At 38.0% G+C, this 23,851-nt stretch overlaps 1 protein-coding gene across 1 annotated transcript in view; it reads right to left on the reverse strand.

The window, feature by feature from the left end:
* Window positions 1-23,851, reverse strand: part of ZDHHC15 (zDHHC palmitoyltransferase 15) — a 135,010-nt gene that overhangs the window by 18,463 nt on the left and 92,696 nt on the right. The window contains exon 11 of the mRNA XM_027095592.1: window positions 5,744-5,822. Within this exon, the coding sequence (XP_026951393.1) occupies window positions 5,776-5,822 (47 nt within the window). The 3' untranslated portion in view covers window positions 5,744-5,775. The remainder of the gene's footprint in view (window positions 1-5,743; window positions 5,823-23,851) is intronic.

A 23,851-nucleotide genomic window follows, 5' to 3' on the forward strand; every position in this document is an offset into this window, starting at 1 on the left:
ATCTAAGATTTTAACCTTATATCAGCAGCATATAAAAGCATGTGTTTCAACGTGTTCTTGCCAACATTGTAAAAACTGGCTGCTTTAGTGGACAAAAATTGATATTTAGCATTATTTTAATTTGCATTTCTTACTAGTGAAGTTGAATAAGTTTAAAAACATTTCAGAAGAGAACAAAAATGTAAAAAATATCTAATAATTTAGACAAACATACTTCTTTTTATCTTTTTTAAACATCTTTACTGGAATATAATTGCTTTACACTGTTGTGTTAGTTTCTGCTGTATAAAAAAGTGAATCAGCTATACGTATACTTATATTCCCATATCCCCTCCATTTTGTGTCTCCCGCCCATCCTCCCTATCCCACCTCTCTAGGTGGTCACAAAACACCGAGCTGATCTCCCCGAATGATGCAGCTGCTTCCCACTAGCTATCTATTTTACATTTGGTAGTGTATATATGTCCAGGCCACTCTCTCACTTCATCCCAGCTTACCCTTCCCCCTCCCCATGCCCTTAAGTCCATTCTCTACATCTGCACCTTTATTCCTGTCCTGCTGCTAGGTTCTTCAGAACCATTTTTTTTTAAGATTCCATATATATGTGTTAGCATATGGTATTTGTTTTTCTCCTTCTGACTTACTTCACTCTGCATGACAGATTCTAGGTCCATCCACCTCAGTACAAATAACTCAATTTCGTTTCTTTCTATGGCTGAGTAATATTCCATTGTATATATGTGCCACATCTTCTTTATCCATTCATCTATTGATGGACACTTAGGTTGCTTCCATGTCCTGGCTATGGTAAATAGTGCTGCAATGAACATTGTGGTACATGACTCTTTTTGAATTATGGTTTTCTCAGGGTATATGCCCAGTAGTGGGATTGCTAGGTCATATGGTAGTTGTATGTTTAGTTTTTTAAGGAACCTCCATACTGTTCTCCACAGTGGCTGTATCAACTTACATTCCCACCAACAGTATAGGAGAGTTCCCTTTTCTCCACACCCTGTCTAGCATTTATTGTTTGTAGATTTTTTGATGATGGCCATTCTTACTGGTGTGAGGTAATACCTCATTGTAGTTTTGATTTGCATTTCTCTAATGATTATTGATGTTGAGCATCCTTTCATGTGTTTGTTGGCAATCTGTATATCTTCTTTGGTGAAATGTCTATTTAGGTCTTCTGCCTATTTTTGGATTAGGTTGTTTGTTTTTTTTGATATTGAGCTGCATGAGCTGCTTGTATATTTTGGAGATTAATCCTTTGTCAGTTGTTTCGTGTGCAAATATTTTCTCCCATTCTGAGGCTTGCCTTTTCATCTTGTTTATGGTTTCCTTTGCTGTGCAAAAGCTTTTAAGTTTCATTAGGTCCCATTTGTTTATTTTTGTTTTTATTTCCATTTCTCTAGAAGGTGGGTCAAAAAGGATCTTGCTGTGATGTATGTCATAGAGTGTTCTGCCTATGTTTTCCTCTAAGAGTTTTATAGTGTCTGGCCTTCCATTTAGGTCTTTAATTCATTTTGAGTTTATTTTTGTGTATGGTGTTAGGGAGATTTCTAATTTCATTTTTTTACATGTAGATTTCCAGTTTTCACAGCTCCACTTATTGAAGAGGCTGTCTTTTCTACATTGTATATTCTTGCCTCCTTTATCAAAAATAAGGTGACCATACATGCATGGGTTTACCTCTTGGCTTTCTATCCTGTTCCATGGATCTATATTTCTGTTTTTGTGCCAGTAGCATACTGTCTTGATTATTGTAGTTTTGTAGTATAGTCTGAAGTCAGGGACCCTGATTCCTCCAGCTCTGTTTTTCTTCCTCAAGATTGCTTTGGCCTTTTGGGGTCTTTTGTGTTTCCATAAAAATTGTGAAATTGTTTGTTCTAGTTCTGTGAAAAATGCCATTGGTAGTTTGATAGGGATTGCACGGAATCTGTATATTGCTTTGGGTAGTAGAGTCATTTTCACAATGTTGATTCTGCCAATCCAAGAACATGGTATAAATCTCCATCTGTTTGTATCACCTTTAATTTCTTCCATCAGTGTCTTATAGTTTTCTGCATGCAGGTCTTTTGTCTCCTTAGGTAGGTTTATTCCTAGGTATTTTATTCTTTTTGTTGCAATGATCCCCTTTTATGGTTGTTAGCATTTGCCTTATGTATTGAGGTGCTCCTATGCTGGGTGCATAAATATTTATAATTGTTATATCTTCTTCTTGGATAGATTCCTTTATCATTATGTAGTGTCCTTCTTTGTCTCTTGTAATAGTCTTTATTTTAAAGTCTATTTTGTCTGATGTGAGAATTGCTACCCCAGCTTTCTTTTTTTTTTTTTTGTGGTACATGGGCCTCTCACTCTTGTGGCCTCTCCCGTTTCAGAGCACAGGCTCCGGACGCGCAGGCTCAGTGGCCATGGTTCACGGGCCTAGCCGCTCTGTGGCATGTGGGATCTTCCTGAACCGGGGCATAAACCCGTGTCCCCTGCATCGGCAGGCAGACTCTCAACCACTGCGCCACCATGGAAGCTCTACCCCAGCTTTCTTTTGATTTGCATTTGCATGGAATATCTGTTTCCAGCCCCTCACTTTCAGTCTGTACGTGTCCCTAGGTCTGAAGTGGGTCTCTTCAGACCTAGAGACCCATACAGCATATATTTGGGTCTTGTTTTTGTATCCATTTAGCCAGGCTATAGACATACATAACTTATTCAACCATTCTCATGTTGATAGACATTCAAGTTGTTTTCTGTTTGGGGCTTTTACAAACATTACTGTAGTAATTATGTACATTAAAAAATTATTCATATTGTTAAACATTGAAATGATTGCCCCATTCTTCCCTCCTGTGTTCCCAAATACTTTTCTATTATTATTAGAACATGACCCTGTCATTCCCACAAAATTAATCGGCTAATTTACTTGAACAGAGTGCCCTGGGAAAAGCACTACTTAAAGGCAATTTTGCTTACCTAGGAAATCATATCAAAAATATATTTTATGCTGGGTCACATGATAGTTCTATTTTTAGTTTTTTAAGGAACCTCGATACTGTTCTCCACAGGAGTCGTATCAATTTTCATTCCCACCAACAGTGCAAGAGGGTTCCCTTTTCTCCACACCCTCTGAAGCATTTGTTGTTTGTAGATTTTCTGATGATGCCCATTCTAACTGGTGGGAGGTGATACCTCATTGTAGTTTTGATTTGCATTTCTCTAATGATTAGTGATGTTGAGCATCCTTTCATGTGTTTGTTGGCAATCTGTGTATCTTCTTTGGAGAAATGTCTATTTAGGTCTTCTGCCCATTTTTGGATTGGGCATATACCCTGAGAAAACCATAATTCAAAAAGAGTCATGTACCACAATGTTCATTGCAGCTCTATTTACAATAGCCAGGACATGGAAGCAACCTAAGTGTCCATCAACAGGTGAATGGATGAAGTAGATGTGGCACATATATACAATGGAGTATTACTCAGCCATTAAAAGAAACGAAATTGAGTTATTTGTAGTGAGGTGGATGGACCTAGAGTCTGTCATACAGAGTGCAGTAAGTCAGAAAGAGAAAAACAAATACCGTATGCTAACACATATATATGGAATCTAAAAAAAAAAAAAAGGTTCTGAAGAACCTAGCAGCAGGACAGGAATAAAGACACAGACGTAGAGAATGGACTTGAGGACACAGGGAGGGGGAAGGGTAAGCTGGGACGAAGTGAGAGAGTGGCATGGACATATATACACTACCAAATGTAAAATAGATAGGTAGTGGGAAGCAGCCCCATAACAGAGGGAGATCAGCTCGGTGCTTTGTAACCACCTAGATGGGTGGGATATGGTGGGTGGGAGGGAGATGCCAGAGGGAGGGGATATGGGGATATATGTGTACATATAGCTGATTCACTTTGTTATACAGCAGAAACTAACACAACAATGTAAAGCAATTATTCTCCAATAAAGATGTTAAATAAAATGAAATCTAATATATATATATATATATATTTTTTTTTATGGCTTAATATTTACCCAAGATATTCTGAAAAAAAGGGTTACATGGTCATATAAGTTTGGAAAAAACTTATTCCACTTTAGGGGATTCACAAAATTCCTTAGCATATTTTAAGTGTTGAGAAGTACTGCACTAAAGACAAAGTTCCATGATCTGCACACAAGAAAATAAGTTCAGCCAAATAAGTTCAGAGGGCTACTATACCCCCCTCTTGGAGAGTCACAAAACTTATTTGCATAATTCCTATGCTAAAGATAACTCTCTAATTTTGATACAGGGTTTCCTAAATTTATTTCACCAGGTAACTTTTTCCCCTTTAACTTCTGTTGGCATGTCAAAGAATACCCATAGTAAAATGCTAAAATAAGAAAATGAGAGAGATAAGCACCATGGATATCTGAAATCTAGGTTCTAGTACCATACAAGTGTCACACATTTTATCAGGGCTTTGGATAAGAAGACAGATTTAATTCTTCCCTCTTTTTTTTTTTTTTTTGCGGTACGCGGGCCTCTCACTGTTGTGGCCTCTCCCGTTGCAGAGCACAGGCTCTGGACGCGCAGGCTCAGCGGCCATGGCTCACGGGCCCAGCCGCTCCATGCATGTGGGATCTTCCCGGACTGGGGCACGAACCCGTGTCCCGTGCATCGGTAGGCGGACTCTCAACCACTGCACTACCAGGGAAGCCCAATTCTTCCCTGTTTTAAACCTTTGATTATAAGTGAAGGTGTAGTAAATATCCCAAGTCAGGTTTTTAAATGTAGTGCCATATTGGAAAGGGCATGATCTGAGGTCAGACAGATCTGTGTTGCAATCTTAGGTTATCCACTTACTAGCTAGATAGGTGGTTTAACTTCTCTGGACTTCAGTTTTCTCATAAGTAAAATGGGAATAGTAACATTCACCTGACAGAGTTGATGTGAGGATTAAATGAGATAACATATGTAAAGTACATAGCAAAGTGACTGTCATATAGAAGGTTTTATATAGTACCTATACTGGTGCACAGCAGGGTTCTGTAAGGTAAAGAAGTGAAGACCTGAGAGCCCATAGATTGATAGGCTTCTGAATAATTGCCAGCTTTTTCATGGGAATAGAATTGGAAGGCTTATCAGATCAGAGCTTCAAGCTCCATGGTATTTTTATTACTAAAGTTTTCCTTTTAATACTGAATTACATTGGGTTTATTTACCTGTCAATGTTTCAAAGAGAAGGCTTTTTAGCTTTTCACCAGGCCAAAGAGAATCCCATGTGTAAGGCTGCCTGCCACTGATGGACAAATTAGTAGCATTTCGGGAGAGTTGGAGTGTAGGGATGGTGCTTTTTGCCTGTGAGTGGGTAAGAGTAGGTTATTAACTGACATAATGGAGTCAGGCAAAAAGAACCTATTTGTAATCTTTTTCATTTCAGAGACCTGAAATTCACTAGGACAAGGTTTATAATTCATAGTATGAAAGTAAATAACCGAAATGAGATGTATGGCTGTTCTGGATACCCTGGGGTCTTTTAGCCAAAGTGAATAGTGTGAGTTTACAGGGAGTAAGGGAGTCTTTTTCAGTACAATACACAGGGAAATTATGTATAGAACTTCTGCTTACGTGAATAATACAAGAGGGAAGAATTCAACATCTTGTTTGCCAGGGTGATAACTTACTCCTTTTCCAGTTCTGCTCCCCAAGACTGCCTCTTAGCAGTCCAGGTGGTACTCTATGTGTCTCCCTCAGAATACTGACCTGTTTGAGAGATGCAGGAAATGTGAAAACTGCTACGTTTCCGTTTCCACAGCAAGAGATGATGATCCTTCTGGATAATCTGTAAGGTTGAAAAGTGAAATAAACAAATGTCCCTTTCTCTTGTATGGGTGGGTATCCCTTTATTGGCATGTTTGTTTCTCGGTCAATCCCTGGAGGCAGTGGACATCCACAAATATCTAAAGACTGATGTGCTATATAATGAAGCATTTGTAACCAGTCCAAGCATTCACATTTCAAGAGCTGTCAGCCTGCTGTACTATGAATTAAGATTATTTTATTTGTCAGCATTATCTGATCTATAATAGTGGCTGGTATTTGACTTAAATAGCTGTGATCACAGCTCAACTTCATTTGTTTTTAATAGAATGTTTTGGGTCTTGCTACTCACAAAATTACCCTGTCTTGTTATTCCACTGGACATAATTGAGATAGCTGTTATAGTACTTCAGGTGTTGGTGTGTTTCTAAAAAGGAATGAAGTATCCAGAAAATAAGAGGCTTTGGAATCAACAAGCAACATCATTTACGGTACAAATGTTCTTGTTTTCAACACCCAGCCTTTTGAGGAGCAAAGTACACTCTGAATCAGCTTGCTTAATGTACAGATAATCACTTTCTTTATATTCCTTGCATAATAATATACTTGGCACTTTGAGATAAAAAAAAGTTGACAGTGGTTGTCCCTTATAGTTTCTGCTTAGTACATTCTCCTTTATGAAATTGATGTGCTGTTCGGAGTGCTCCCATAAGTGTGAGGTCTGGATGCTAGAAGATAGAGGCCAGCCAGGGTGGGTTACCCTTGCCACAGCAGGCTGGCAACTTCTCATGCCACTGAGTTAACCAGGCACACTCCAGAGACAAGTTTGCTTTCTCCCAGGAAGAGTGGAAAAGTAAAAAGTGGCTCTTAGAATGTCTGTCTTTGGAATCATAGTGGGCACAACATTCTGTCTTCTTTGGAATCCTGGGCCCAGGGTATTCTTGCCCTTAAGTCTGAACAAAAAGCAGTTGTATTGGCCCAGCTCTTCAGTGAAGGATATACAGAGAATTACTTATGTTTGTCAAACACCTCAAAAGAGAAAAAGAGGGAGCAAGTGCTTGAGCATACATCTCATCTTACCTATACATTTCTATCAAGAAAGCAATTGATAAGTGTAAAAGACAATTCTGGAACTTCAACGCACTATTTGCCTTGTTGTTTCCTCCTGACGGTTGGCTGTTTCAGAACTTTGTAGGTATGGTTTGGTAGTGCACCTTTTCAGAAATTGGCTTTTAGTATTCTGCTGAATGGGTTTCTTTTACTCTTTACCATTGCAATCCACACTTCTATTTGGCACAGAACAATTCCCCCTAGCAATTATTTAAATTAAAATCAGTCTTGCAGACATTGAAACTTGAGCTGAAAAACTCGATTATCAACTTCCTTCATAGTTTCACTCCCAGAGGAGATTAAGCTAAAATGGCAAAGGTAGAGTCATCGCCAGGTGAGGACTAAATTGAAAGAATGCAGATACTTAAAAAAAATCAGGCTCTGCATAACAGAAAACAAATGCAGAACTTAGGAAAACAATTTACTTTCTCCTTCTACCATCTGCACCTACACTGCTTTCACCACCCCTACCTGCTCTTATTGCCTATGCTGTAGTGATTTTTACCATTATTCAATAAATGTTTACTTGAACCAAGAATGATGTCATTTTAGTCTTAGTGTATGCTGGCTCAGCTCTGTTTCTCTTCCTGTCTCATCCTCCTAGCTCTCCTCCCTTCCTTTAAAATCCTATATACCTACATAAACCTTTGATACTATGAGAAGTGACCATAACAGTATATGTACACTTCTTTGTAGCCATTGGTTCTCAGAGATTGGAAAGAATACGGAAATGGACATAATGTGGAATCTTGAAGAACTTAGGTTGAGTTATGACTGCTTTATTGCCTTACATAAGTGACTTTACCTCCCCAGCTTCAACTTTTTCACCTGTAAAATAGGGCAATACTCTCTCATTCACAGTATTTTTGTAATGCTCTTTCCTGAATTATGAGTGTCTTTAGGTTTTATCTTTTACCCTCTGACTTTCTCTTTTCCATTCATTTCCTTGTCCACATGAATGCATGTCAACATTGCTTAGGTGATGCCAAATTTTATATTTTATCTCCTTTTCCTAGCTTTATTCTCTCTCTTGATTATCTCCTACACCATTCATGGGTTTAAACACCATCTCTATATGAATGACTCCCAGATCTCTCTAGTCACTGGGACTGTTTCCAGTTATTTAAAATGTCTCCTGGCTTTAATCCTTCTCCATTTCTAGTGTCACACCCCTCTGGAAGCCACTGTGACACATGCTCAACTACTTATTGCTTTTTCTGGTTCCTGTCTCTGCACATTTCAATATATCCTGCATGCTACTACCTGAGTAACTTTTCTAAAATTTATCTTTCATTATATTAACATCCCTCAAGATCATAAAATTAATATCTATTCCCTCCTGTAGTAAAACTACAAAACCCTCTACCATGTGGCCATCTTACTTCTCTAATATTACTGCTCACAACCCACAATGCCCACCCAGTACATAGGAATGGATGGCCTTCTTAGTGTTCTTACCACATTCAAGTCACACTTCTTACATAGAATGCCATTTCTTTCTTCCTAGCATCTACCCAGATGTTACCCATCCTAATAACATCTAGCTGAAGTCCTATTTCTTCCTCAAAACTTTCACCACTATAGCCCATACACTTATCTTCTTTATTGATATACTGATATTGATATCGATATTGTTTAAGCATCACTGACAATCACACACTTACCATGTGTACCACACAGTACTTAGCACAGGGCTAAGCTTACCTAGGTATGTAATTGCTAACATCACTTTTATAGCAATGAGCACATTAAATCTTGTGTTAGACTTGTGTGCTTTTCCTATCCTTCCGTACAACTGCAAATTCCTTGAGGGCAGAGGCCATGTTTTATTTATCTTTATATCCCTCCACAGTGCCTTGTCTGAGGCATACCTTCAGGAAATACTTTCTGAATTGAACTGATTGATTGCAGACCTGGAATATTTCAGGGACATGAACCAATTTAGGGCTCAGGGTTGGACAATGCAGGTAAAGCAGTAAAATGAATATCCATGATATTACTGCATAAGTTAAGTTTTCCAGGAGCTGAGGGCATGGCCATTCCCTTCTTATCTAGAAACAGGAGGAACAAGTCTCTTGAAAAATGCCTAGGTGCTCAAAAGAGTAGCCCCTCCCTAACTCAGTATATTATGTTTTATGCTTTCAGTGTTGAGACCTAGGATTCTTATTCTTGAGTAAAGGCAAATGACAAGTGTGAGAATAGGTTGTTTATAGCTTGGTGGTCAAAATGCTAGGTGGAGGTTATAAGAGGGAGCAACTGGTGTACCTAGAGAGGATAGTTGAAGAAAGAAATTTGGTTCCAGGATACGGAGAGTATATTAATAAATATAAGCTTACAGTGGATGCTAAAATATATCAATATCTTCCAAAAAAGGAAAAGAGCCATTTGGTGAAAGATATAAAGTTGTGATTATTCAGCTTGATTCCTGACTCCTCATTATCAAATGTGATCATAGAACATCACACCTTAAAGCTGAAGATAGCTTAGAGATCATGGAATTGAAACTGAGCTCCAGAGAAGAGAAGGGACTTTCCAAAAGTCATACATTGAGCCCAGTGGCAGAGCTGGGAAATGATCCCCATGCCAGAGTATTATCCATGTTTTTCCATCATTCTATTTCTGATGAAAGAGGCACAGGAACTGAGAAGTTTTCTTTTAAATGGACCTTAAAAAAGTCTACAAATTGAAAAGTAAGTAGGATCAAAGGAGAGACACTGGGTGGTACAGTGGTTAAGGGTTTGGATTTTGGAGCCAGATTCTGTCACTGACCGGCTGTGTGACTTTGGGATTCTCTGTGCTTCAGTTTACTCATCTGTAAAATGGGGGTAATTTAATATTTACAACTTAAAAAGTGATTATGACTCTTAAATGTGACAGTGCCTGTAAATCACCTGGCATATAATAGTCATTCAACAAATGTTAGTTGTACCCTTGGATTCAAACAATCATCTATATGTAACTTTACTTTGCTAGGGATGCAGAAAACATGAAATGAAGGTTATGAAGTCTTTAACTTCAAGGAGTTCCTATCCAGTCCCTTACCATTCAAACTCTTTTATGGAGCCAGGTTACTTTCTTCATCACTTAGCTTGAGGTCTCCTGATTATTTTTGACTTTCCTTGTACCTTCTGCCTCTTCATTCCTTGCCACCAATCCATATGCTATCTAATCTTTAACATTCAAATTCTACCCTCTCTGTAAAGCCTTTCCTGATGAGCCCAGCCTACAGAAATCACTTTCCTTTAAGTTCCTATAGCACAAACTTTATAGTTCTACTCATTTGGTCAACATCATATCCTGTATTGTGTTTTGTCAATCAACTTTTCATACATGTGTCTTATCTCCCCAAATAAATTTAATAAATGTTAGTTTCTCCCTTTCCCTTCTCTTTTTCCTATATGTTCTTGGTCAACCAGCCAGACATCCTCCCCCAGAGTAGTACTGTCTTCTATATGTAGGAATGAGAGAAAACAGCCTTTTGGAAAAGAGCCACACACTTAATCATCCCAAATGTGTAATCATAAGTATATGACTCATAGGAATATCAGGTTGGTAAGATGTTAGTATAGGCCAATGTATCTTGAATTCCTATATAGAACACTGATAAAGAATTGACTGAGACTGCCTCTCGCCTTCTGAGATGGCCCACACTCTGTCTATGGAGTGTGTATCTCTCTCAATAAATCTACTTCTTTCCTATCACTTTGCCTCTCGCTGAATTCCTTCTGTGCTGAGACATAAAGAACCTGAATTACAGCAAGTCCTGAGGCCAGATGTGCGATCTCAAAAGACAGTGGGTTCAAGTCCCAATCCGGGTTTTGGCTGGGTTTGAGTCCCAGTCAGTGGGTTCAAATCCCAATCTGAAGTGTGCGGTTTCAGCTGGCAAGTCACGAAGGGACAGTGATAAGGTAGGAAAATGTTGAGAGTCAGGTCTTGGTCCTAAATGGGCCTGTGGGACGCCAGGAGCCAGGTGTACTGGGGAGGGTGCTCCACCAACGTCTACTCATTTCTGATGGGCCAGTCAACCCCATATGCCTAACGCAGGTCCAGGACAAAATTGTTGCTGCAGGATTCGATAATCTGTACTCTTCTCCTTGACTCTGAGGTTTTTCTCCTACATTCTATGTTTATTCCTGTTCCCTTTATTTCCCTCTCTCCCTTCTTTCTTCTTTCCTTCCTTCCTTCCTCTCTCTCTCTCTCTCTCTCCCTCTCTCTTTTTATTTCTTTCTCTCCCCTCCCTCCAACCCTTACAAGTGCTGATCCTTTATTCCCGACGTACAGCTAGGCCAACTCCTGCTCATCATCGACACTATGGGGGACATCTTCTGTACCATTCCTTTATGGCAAATTTTCAGGCATTAACACCTGGTTGGGAGACTACCTTGGAAGGGGTAGCATCTAAAATCATAAGTGCCAATCTTGACCAAATTGCATGGTGGATTTTGACATGAGAGCAGAACTTTTGGATACCACAAGAGTTAAAGACATTACCTCAGGCTTGGGTCTGAAATGGGTCAGGCTGCATCAATCCTGACTGATACCCCTCTGGACCATATACTCCGGGATTGGGAAAGATTCAGACAACAGGAATTAAAAGAGAAAAAACTTATTAGGCTATGTAATCAGGTTTGGCGACAATATGAGTTAGGAAATTTAAAATGGGATGAGGTATCATATGTCCAAATTTTCATGGCCTTGTATTTAGGCAATAAAACACAAAAGGAATTTAAGGCATGCATAGCTTGGAGGGATAACTCTAGGAAGGACACAGAGGACATTTTAACTGACCTACCCTACAGGGCCATGCAGTACACCGGGTGGGGAATGATGCTGTCCCTGAGGTATACCCACAATGGAATTCTATTGATAGGGATAGACGGGGTCTGTTTGATAGATGGTATGAAGAAATTTACAGTAAAACCTGTTAATTATGAAAAGGTGAAAGAGGTCCAATAGGGACAGGATGAAAATCCTGCCATCTTCCAAGGGAGACTAGTGGAAGTTTTTAGGAAATATATGAACATGGGTCCCTCCTCCCCTAAGGGACAGGACCTTTCGGCTATGAATTTCATAGCCCAGTCTGCCCCAGATGTCAGGCGGAAAATTCAGAAAGCAACTGCTGGTCCTCAGACTCCAATGAATGATTTGCTCCTATTGGCTTATTTGGTTTTCAATAATAGGGATGTGGCTGAAAAGGTTAAATGCACCCAGATAATTATGCAAAAGGCTCAAAAGATGGCAGTGGCTTTGTCCCCTCAGAGACCACCAAAGGGGAAGCCAACTTTCCTGGGCCAATCTGGCCCTGGTGGATCATTAGTCCCACGGGTACCCAGACAGGACCAGTGTACCCTGTGTAGAAAAAAGGGGTACTGGAAGGAGGATCAAAATCAATGTGCCGTTTGCAAACAGCCAGGATATTGGAGAAGGGAATGCCCCAGATGCCAGACAACAATGGGGACCCCTTGGCCATTGATGGTTTTGCAATCAGAAGACTGAAGGGGCCCAAGGCCAAAAGCTGCTCTGCCTGAAACCGAGCAGGACCCTGTAGGGGCTCCTGGGCACAGAGAGCCTTTCTGTTCAGCCTCCATGACCTTCCCTAAGATTCATGAACAGTTGCTAATCTGGGAAGGGAAGGGATGCAGAGTCAAGGGAGGAACAGCCAAGAAACAATAGTGTAGCCTTGGGTCAGGGTCCTGGTTCCACCTCAAGGGATACACATAACAATATCTTTAAGCCCTTTTATAGAATTAAAAACCAATAAATGGAAGATGTCAGCATTCTCCATACCAGAGAAGGCCAATTAAGGCCAGACTAAAGGAACCAGAGAAGCCCATCAAGATTACCTGAGATGAGATTAAAGGACAGGCTCTGTACACACCCTAATCTTGTCAGCAACCTCGCCCTTAACTATTGCTATAAAACTCTTCATCAAGTCCTCCCAGGTTGGGACACATAATTTTCAAGGGCAGGAGTCTACTGTGTCCCCCTTTGCCTGGCAAAGCAATAAAGCTATTCTTCTTCTTCACCCAAAACTCTGTTTCTGAGATTCCATTTGGCACCAGTGTATAGAGGCTGAGATTTCGGCATCACGTCTAGAGATAACATCTCATAACTAGTGTTGAGCCTCAGGGGGTCATTGATGTGGCAGGCCACTCGACAGAATTTCTTATAGATACTGGTGCAACCTTTTCAATCTTAACCGAAAGAGTTGGAAGCCTTAGCAATCATAAGGAATATGCAGTGAGGTGTCAGGGAAGTGGAAGGGGCACACTTTCCAGGAACCCCTTTTGTGCAACATCAATGCCAGCTGTTTCTACATTCCTTTCTGTTTGTGCCTGATTGTCCCATCCCCTTAATGGGAAGAGACTTATAAACTAAGTTAGGGGCCACTCTGTTTCTTGAGGGGCAAGGGAACCACTCTCATCACCAAATGATTCTAACAGAAAGTGGAAAGGAACAGACTAAATCTGGAGCTGAAATAGAAGCCTTACTAGACCCTGGAGTGTGAAATATCAGGGTCCCAGACTTGGTCAAAGATATCCAGCTGGTGATTATTAATACCTGAACCAAAATGGGAGACCACCAGTCAGACTAAACTGACCATAGCTGATAGGATTTTGGGGGGAACCCTTCTCCCCTAAGGCAAATGGGGGAAAATAAAACATTCCAACATAGGTGAATGGGTGTGCCAGTTCTTTGATAACATTGAGGTAGCTACCCAATTCTTTGAGGGAAAGAAAAAAAAATTGTCTGGACTTAAGGGAACAAAATCATCCTAGAAGGAATTTGCCTGCCTTTTTCATGCCTTTGAGATGCAAATGTTCTATCTGGTCTTCTCAGGGAAACCCTTATCTCTGCCATTTTTTAAAATGCAAATTTTGGGAAAAGGGCTAGAGAATTTGGAACTTGACTTATCAAGGACAAATAAAAATCTTAAGTGTCTTCTCCATAAACATTACTAAAAAGGATTTAGCCATCTAGACAGGTGACCTTGATTTGTTCCATCTGCCTTTTCCATCTGCCAGAAGCCCAATTTGAATCCAACCTCTTGTAACTGATGGGTTTTACATTGTTTTACCTGATCCAGGGCTGAAATTTTGGAATGAGAACTATGAGGTCTCTGTGTTTGTTTGTGTGTTCATATGTATCTATGCGTGTGTTGTAGATGTATGGTATTGCCAAAATTAATTTGTAAAAGAGCTCTATTTAACTGACTTAAAGGAAATTAAGCACTTATATAAATACTCAGAAATGTAAAAGAATCTGGCTAGAATGAATTTCTGTTTCATGTCATCTGAGAAATATTCAGTACTAATCAGATAGCTGGTATTAAAGGTGGCTTAAGCTTGTTGGTTTGATGTCTTTAGAATCATCAATGTTAAGTATAGTACTTCTGTTGTACCTAGGTTTACTAGAGGTCAAATAAGACCTTATATCTGTTGCAAATTTGTCAGCAAGGAAAGTAAGTGACTCAATGTGAAAAAAAACTTTTAAGGAAAGTAAGATGTGTGTTTTCAGTAAAAGATGTGTGAGGAATGGGAAAGGAACACTGAGAAAAGAGTTGTGCATGATCAGAATTTTCTAAGATTGGATTGAATTTAGTTGGGTAAATGGATTTTGTTGGGAGTAAGCTGAGGCAAGACTTGGAATTGGTTTCTCTCTCTGTTAATACTTTGTTCTAAGTATTCTTGGAATGTTACTTTTGATAACAGATTGTGTGAGTTTCTTTGCCTTTAAGTGATCTGTATTTGCTTTTGAGATCTCTTGTAACTTTTGTAAAAGAATAAGTATTATCTCACAGTGACCTATGATCTTATTTGACTAAGTGTTTTGAAACATTTTGGCAAACTTCCCAAACATCGAATTTTAATTAAAGTTCTTTTGACTTCCAGCTAACTTTGGGATGCTTTAGCAGGCCCCTGAGGCATCTCAGAGAGAAATATTTAACTAGGATTATTTGGTATGTTAAATTAAATGTAATCAGTCATAATTCTGGTTATTGTAACCAAGCTTCTTTATCAATTACACTGCAATCAGATGTTTAACCATGCCTTTTAAGTCTTTTGTCATTTATAGATAGTTATTTTTGTACTTTGATGCTGTTGCAAAAGTGCTTCATCTTCAAGAAGATTCATAGGAAGGCTATGGAAGCAGTTACAATAGTTCCACAACAAGATGATGGCTATGAGAGGATTCCAGCCCATATCAACTTAAAACAAGGAGGCATCTGGCCCCTGGGGCCCCTATATCAGGCATCCAGAGACTTTTACTCCCTGACAGGCAGGGTCAAGGCATCTGCTCAGCCTTGAAGCAGTTACAGAAGACAGACCATTGCCCCTAAGCTTCCCATAAGAATATGGGAGTAAAATCTCTGAAGGGGGAATGTAACAGGAGGGAAGGGGGCAGGGCACAACCTTTAAAAGAATGACATAGCTGTTGAGGACACAACAAAAACTAGTTAGAAACAACTAGGTCCAAGATTGTAGAAGGTTCAACTTCCAGTAGACCTTGAGCCTTATTACATGCTCACTGTAATACATTAGCGTGTTAAATGACACACTCACAGGTTCCATGACAGTTCCAAGGCTGACCTGAAAAGGCCAAAAAGTGGGCGGTGGCCCAATTCCTGGAAATCCCCACCCCCTCCCTGAAATAGTTGGAATAAACCTCCCACTTATTAGCCTATGAAATTACCCAGCCCATAAAAACTAATCACCCCATATTTCGGTGCTTCTTGCCTTCCTCACACTCTGTCTATTGAGTGTGTATCTCTCTAATCTAAATCTAATTCTTACCTAAAAAAAAAAAAAAGAATTGACTGAGACTAAGGACTCTTCCAATTTAGCCCTACCTATTGCCACTATGCATAGGAATAAGTAAGGGCACTTTGGTGCCTTTGAAGGGGTATATTCTTTAAGGTAGGAAGCATGAATTTAACTTATGACCTTGCCTAAGTCCTGTGGTAGTATCTTAAAGTTCCTCAGGCATAATCATAGAGGCCTGGTTAGGCCCAAAGAATTAAGTGATAAGGTAATTTTCTCTTCAAGCAAGATTCAGTGGCTGTCTCTGATTGGGAGGTGATTGCACAGAATATCACCCAGAGATGATTCTAAACAATAAAGCTCTTGATGTGTAAGGTCTCATCTTAGAACCAGAGTTCTTATATATAGGATATCCTTAGAGAGTCTGAGTTCTGATGAAGAGAAGGTCTCTTACCAATGCTTTCAGAAGGTACAGCATTTAGAGCAATCTCTGGCATAGAATGGAAGTGTGCTTTAGTAGAGTATCACCTCATCATCTTCCTAAACCAACATTATCCTCATAACAAGCCCCTGCTTAAAAACCATCAGTAGTTCCCCATTATCCACAGAAGAGTCCTTAGTCTTGTACCTAAGGTCCTATTCAATCTAACACTAATTCACCTGTGGCATTAAGCTAACAATCATCATCTATATGCAACCCTATTTTGCAAGGGTTGAAGATAGTACTGAAATGAAGGTGATGAGGTCTATGACTTCAAGTAGTTCCCGTTCAATCCACTACCATTCAAACTCTTTGTTGGAGTTAGGCTACTTTCTTCTTCATATCCTCCTCACTTAGCTTGGGGTCTCATGCATTATAACCTGTGATTTTCCTTTTAACTTTTGCTGTTTCATTCCTTGCCACAAATCCAAATCCCATGTCATCTTTAAGGCCCAAATTCTCTCTCCTCTATAAAGCCTTTCCTGACTAGCCCAGCCTAAAAGAACCACTTTCTCCTTTGAATTCCTATAGGACAAATTTTATGGTTCTATTTATTTGGTCAATAACATACCCTGTATTGTGTTTTGTAAGACAACTTTTCATGTATGTGTCTTATCTTCCCAAATAAATGCAAGACACTTGAGTTCAGACACAAAAATGCATAATGTTCCTTATGGATTCAATGTCATACACTTAATTTGCTCTCAAATTATACTAGCTTATTTCTTCTGTTCTTTTTCATAATGGGTTATTTATCACAGCAGCAGAAACTACCAGACTGAAAATAAATAAATCAGAAACCTTCTACCTTGAGCAGTTACTAATGATCTCATACAAAAAAAGTTTTGCCCAAAGGAGTAGGAAATTATGCTATATATAAAGCATATAATATGCTAGAGTCTGAGGTCAATATTTTCCGGGATAAGTGTCCAGCATTTGACAAGGAGTTTAATTCTTCCAACCCCTGGTTATCATTAACACTGGAAAGTTGTATTAGCAAATTCAAGCAAATTTTGTTTTTCATATGAAGATTTTTTAACTTGAAAAAAATATCTCACCTGGAATATTAAAATTATCAAATTTAAAGAGTTGGTTTTCAGTCTCATTAGCTACAGCTAGAAAGAAATTTTGGTGAGTTAAGGAAAGCTTGGTTCTTTTCTCCTGGATTCTTTTAAAATATCATTCTTGTCATAGTTAATACATTGGTATAGAGTAACTGGAATAGGCTGTGCATAATTATTGTGTACCCTAGGACTTGATCCTGACCTGGAACTCCCCACTGGATTCTCAAACCAGGCTGATGGAATACTCATGGATAGTTGATGGAATAGTTGATGGATAGTCATCAAATCACAAGAGAACAAAAGACGAAGGGAAGAAAAAGACCTACAAAAACAAATCCAAAACAATTAACAAAATGGCAATAAGAATATACATATTAATAATTACCTTCAGTGTAAATGGATTAAATGCTTCAACCAAAAGACAGAGACTGGCTGAAAGGACACAAAAGCAAGACCTGTATATAGGCTGTCTAAAAGAGATCCATTTCAGGTCCAGGGAAACATACAGACTGAAAGAGAGGGGATGGAAAAAGGTATTCCATGCAAATGGAAATCAAAAGAAAGCTGGAGTAGCGATACTCATATCAGACAAAATAGACTTTAAAATAAGGACTGTTACAAAAGACAAAAAAGGACACTACATAATGGTCAAGTGATCAATCCAAGAAGAAGATGCAGCAATTGTAAATATATATTCACCCAACATAGGAGTACCTCAATATATAAGGCAAATTCTAGCAGCCATAAAAGGAGAAACCAACAGTAACACAATAATAGTGAGGGACTTTAACACCCCACTTAGATCAATGAACAGATCACCCAGACAGGAAATCAATAAGGAAACACAGCCATTAAATGACACATTAGACCACATGGACCTAATGGATATTTAAAGAGCATTCCATCCAAAAGCAGCAGAATACACATTCTTAAGTGCACATAGAACATTCTCCAGGATAGATCACATGCTGGGCCACAAAGCAAGCATCAATAAATTTAAGACAATTGAAATCATACCAGGCATCTTTCCTGACCACAACTTTATGAGAATAGAAATCAACTACAAGGAAAAAACTTTAAAAAACACAAACACGTGGAGACTAAACAACCAATGGATCACTGAAGAAAGCAAAGAGGAAATCAAAAAATACCTAGAGACAAATGAAAATGAAAACATGATGATCCAAAACCTATGGGACACAGGGACTTCTCTGGTGATCAAGTGGTTAAAACTCCGTGCTTCCACTGCAGGGGGCATGGGTTTGATCCCCGGTCATGGAATTAAGATCCTGCATGCCGTATGGTGCAGCCAACAAACAAACAAACAAAAACCACAAAACAAACAAAAACCCCACAAAACCTATGGGATGCAGCAAAATCAGTTCTAAGAGGGAAGTTTATAGCAATACAATCTTACCTCAGGAGACAAGACAAATCTCAAATAAACAACCTAATGCTACACCTAAAGTAACTAGAGAAGGAAGAACAAAGAAAACCCAAAGTGAGTAGACAGAAAGAAATCATAAAGATCAGAGCAGAAATAAATGAAATAGAGACGAAGAAAACAATAGAAAAGATTGCTGAAACTAAAAGCTGGTTCTTTGAAAAGATAAACAAAATTGATAAACCTTTAGCCAGACTCATCAAGAAAAAAAGGAAGAGGGCTCAAATCGATAAAATTAGAAATGAAAAAGGAGAAGTTACTCACTGACACTGCAGAAATACAAAGGATCATAGGAGACTATTAGAAGCAACTCTATGCCAATAGAATGGAAAACCTAGAAGAAATGGACAAATTCTTAGAAAGGAACAACCCTCCAAGACTGAACCAAGAAAAAATAGAAAATATGAACAAACCAATCACAAGTACTGAAATGGGAACTATGATTTAAAAAATTCCACAAAACAAAAGTCCAGGACCAGATGGCTACACAGGCAAATTCTATCAAACATTTAGAGAAGAGTTAACACCTATCCTTCTCAAACTATTCCCAAAATACTGCAGATGAAGGAACACTCCAAAATGCATTCTATGAGGTCACCATCACTCTGATACCGAAACCAGACAAAGAAACCACAAAAAAGAAAATTACAGGCCAATATCACTGATGAACATAGATGCAAAAATCCTCAACAAAATACTAGCAAACCAAATCCAACAACACATTAAAAGGATCGTACACCATGATCAAGTGGGATTTATTGCAGGGATGCAAGGATTTTTCAGTATCCACAAATCAATCAGTGTGATACACAACACCAACAAGTTGAAAACTAAAAACCACATGATCATCTCAATAGATGCAGAAAAAGCTTTTGACAAAATGTAACACCCATTTATGATAAAAATTCTCGAGAAAGTGGGCATAGAGGGAACTTACTTCAACATACTAAAGACCATACATGACAAAGCCACAGCTAACATCATACTCAATGGTGAAAAGCTGAAAGCATTTCCTCTAAAATGAGAAACAAGATAAGGATATCCACCCTTGCCACTTGTATTCAACATAGTATTGGAAGTCCTAGCCATGGCAATCAGAGAAGAAAAAGAAATAAAAGGAATCCAAACTGGAAATGAAGAAGTAAAACTGTCACTCTTTGCAGATGACATGATACTGTAAATAGAAAATCCTAAATGCACTACCAGAAAACTACTAGAGCTAATCAATAAAGTTGGTAAAGTTGCAGGATCCAAAATTAATACACAGAAATCTGTTGCATGTCTATACACTGACATTGAAAGATCAGAAAGAGAAATTAAGGAAACAATCCCATTTACCAACACATCAAAAAGAATAAAATACCTAGGAATAAACCTACCTAAGGAGGCAAAAGACCTGTACTCTGAAAACTCTAAGATGCTGATGAAAAAAATCGAAGAAGACACAAACAGATGGAAAGATATTTCATGTTCTTGGATTGGAAGAATCAATATTGTCAAAATGACTATACTACCCAAGGCAATCTACAGATTCAATGCAATCTCTGTCAAATTACCAACGGTGTTTTTCACATAAGTAGCACAAGTAATTTTAAAATTTGTATGGAGACACAAAAGACCCTGAATAGCCAAATAATCTTGAGAAAGAAAAACAGACCTGGAGGAATCAGGCTCCTTGACTTCAGACTATACTACAAAGCTACACTCATCAGAAGAGTATGGTACTGGCATTAAATAGAAATATAGATCAATGAAACAGGATAGAAAGCCCAGAAATAAACCCAAGCACCTATGGTCAATTAATCCATGACAAAGGAGGCAAGAATATACAATGGAGAAAAAGTCTCTTCAATAAGTGGTGCTGGGAAAACTGGACAGCTACATGTAAAAGAACGAAGTTAGAACATTCTCTAACACCATACACAAAAATAAACTCAAAATGGATTAAAGACCTAAATGTAAGCCTGGATATTATTAAACTCTTAGAGGAAAACATAGGCAGAACACTCTTTGACATAAATCTCAGTAATATCTTTTTGTATCCACCTCCTAGATTACTAAAATAAAAACAAACATAAACAAATGGGAGCAATTAAACTTAAAAGCTTTTGCAAAGCAAAGGAAGCCATAAACAAAATGAACAGAGAACCCACAGAATGGGAGAAAATATTTGCAAATAAAGTGACTGACAATGGGTTAATCTCCAAAATATACAAACAGCACGTGCAGCTCAATATCGAAAAAACAAACAACCCAATTAAAAACTGGGCAGAAGATCTAAATAGACATTTCTCCAACGAAGACATACAGGTGGCCAAAAAGCACATGAAAAAATGCTCAACATTAGTAAGTACTAGAGAAATGCAAATCAAAATTACATTGAGGTCTCACTTCACACTGGTCAGACTGGCCATCCTCAAAAAGTCTACAAACAATAAGTGCTGGAGAGGGTGTGGAGAAAAGGGAACTCTCCTACACTGTTGGTGGGAATATAAATTGGTGCAACCACTATAAAGAACAGTATGGAGGTTCCTTAGAAAACTAAAAATAGAAATACCATATGATCCAGCAATCCCACTCCAGGGCATATATCCAGAGAGAGGCATACTTTGAAAAGATATATGTACCCCAATGTTCATAGCAACACTATTTACAATAGCCAAGACATGGAAGCAACCTAAATGTCCATCGACAGATGAACGGATAAAGAAGTACATATATACAGTGGAATATTATTCAGCCATAAAAAAGAATGAAATAATGCTGTTTACAGCAACATTGATGGACCTAGAGATGCTTATACTCAGTGAAGTAAGTCAGACAGAGAAAGACAAATATCATATGATATCATTTATTTTGGGAAACTAAAAAAAGGATACAAATGAACTTATTTACAAAATGGAAACGGACTCACAGACTTCGAAAACAAACTTTTGGTTACCAAAGGGGAAAGGTTGGGGTAGGGGGAGGGATAAATTAGGAGTTTGGGATTAAAATATACCCACTACAATACATAAAATAGATAATCAATGAGGACCTAGTATACAGCACAGGGAAGTCTACTCAATATTCTGTAATAACCTATACAGGAAAAGAATTTGAAAAAGAATGGATATATATATGTATAAATGAATCATTTTACTGTATACCTGAAACTAAAATAACACTGTAAATCAACTATACTCCAACATAAAATAAAAATTAAATTAAAAAAAGAAGAACATACCAAAAATGATGAAGAAAAATTATGGTAATAAGTGATGAAAGGGTCAGAATTGCCAACAGTAGTCAAAAGGGATTTTATTCTATATATGTTTTACAACTTTTAATGATTTGTATATTCATGAATTCTTCCTATTGTTAAAGTTAATAAAAAGTCATAAAAGCCAAAGAAAATCTCCTCAGAATTATACATCAATCTGTCACTTTTGATTTGCACATTTTTTCTATGTATGTGTACATTAATCTCATCAGAGAAGTCTCTTTAAATCTCTTGACTTCATAAAGGTGTTCCTTTACCTCATATGTTGCTGTACTAAAATAAGGCAGGGACCTACCTACTGTATAGAACAGGGAGCTATACTCAATATTTTGTAATAACCTATAAGGAAAAAGAATGAAAAAAATAGATTTATATGTATGCATACCTAAATCACTTTGTTGTACACTGGAAAATAACACAACATTATAAATCAACTATACTACTATTAAAATAAATTAAAATAGATAAATAAATAAATAAAATGCAAAGTAATAAAAAATAAATTAAGGTGGGGATTTTAAAGAAGATAAAGACTGTATATAGTTCTTGATTATGATATTACATATTTTTGAAACAGGTTACACTTTTTCCCTATTTTACCAATTTATATACATTTTAGAATGCTTTGCATTATATAATGTACAAGTACATAATTTATAGTAAACTAAATATTATATTTGGGGCTAGGACTGAAACCCTAATATTATTCCTTAAAGAAATTAAGTTCAATACACGAAATTTTAACTTATAGTAACTTTCCCAGGAATCTAAGTTGTCAAAAGTGCAAGGACTACTTGTATATAACCAGTTTTGCACAGAAATTTTGGGTAAGTGAGGATAACACAGAATCAGACAAATAGTACAGCATGAGAACGTGTGTTAGAGAAAAAGGAGAGTTTTCCAATATTTAAATTTGTTAGATACTGTAATGGCTGATAAAGGAGGGTTGTGAATCTCTTTCAATGGACTTTTAAAACACCTCACTTATTTGCGATGGTACAGTGTTCTTGCTAAAGCTATAGGTGGCTTATACTCTGGGACTTACCATTTATGTAAGCAGCAGTTGAATGAATTATATAGTAAGATGGCATGCAGTCACAGCACTGTGTCTCATGTGTATTTGTCCAAAGGACAGATATAACATTATACTGGAAAGAATCCAGTATTTGGAATCAGGATGCCTTACTTTAAGTCCAAGTTCTGCCTCTTTCTTGCTATGTGGTCTTGAAAAAGTTATCTCACATCTCCAAATCTTAGTCTCCTCAGTTATAAAATGGGAATGGTATTAATAATAATGCCTACTTAACCTGACAGCTGTGAGACAAAGGATATGAAAAACAGTATATGAAAGTCCTTTGTAAACTATAAAATGGTGTACCTATTTTTTATGACTGACTAATTTTTAAAAAGTCTGGCACTGAAAACTACTTCAAGAAAATAACCTCTTTATAATGCGGTACTGCATCTATAATTAAAGTTTTCCACTTGCCAAAACAAGGCTCAGATATGAATAGTTTTTTCCATTGGGGAGATATTTCAAACCATGTTAAGACCCTAGAAGTCTATGATTTCTATTAGAGTTTGGATTTCTTAACACCAAAATAAAAGTTCTTATCACTTGTAACCACGGTAAGTAAAAGTCTGATAGCTGAAGGATGGTAGGTCAAAATACCATCAGTTTTTCAATAAAGAGTCAGAAGGGTGAGGTAAAGGAGCTGCTTGTGTTATAAGTTCTTTGGGCTGGGTAAGAACTCCTTCCTTTTCTAACTATAGATTTTGGACTGTTTTGTCTTCCTTAGTCGTAGTAACAATGCCTTACTCTAAAACTGGACTTCCAGGTAGAGAAGCTGGGACTAGATCACCTAACTGGGGAAACATTTAGAAAGGCTTGTTTCCCACCTCTGCTCCCCACCTCAATGCCTTTCCAT

Source organism: Aethalodelphis obliquidens, unplaced genomic scaffold, assembly GCF_003676395.1.
Source record: "Aethalodelphis obliquidens isolate GAN/ISIS:26980383/991018 unplaced genomic scaffold, ASM367639v1 scaffold92, whole genome shotgun sequence".
Lineage (NCBI taxonomy): Eukaryota > Metazoa > Chordata > Mammalia > Artiodactyla > Delphinidae > Aethalodelphis > Aethalodelphis obliquidens.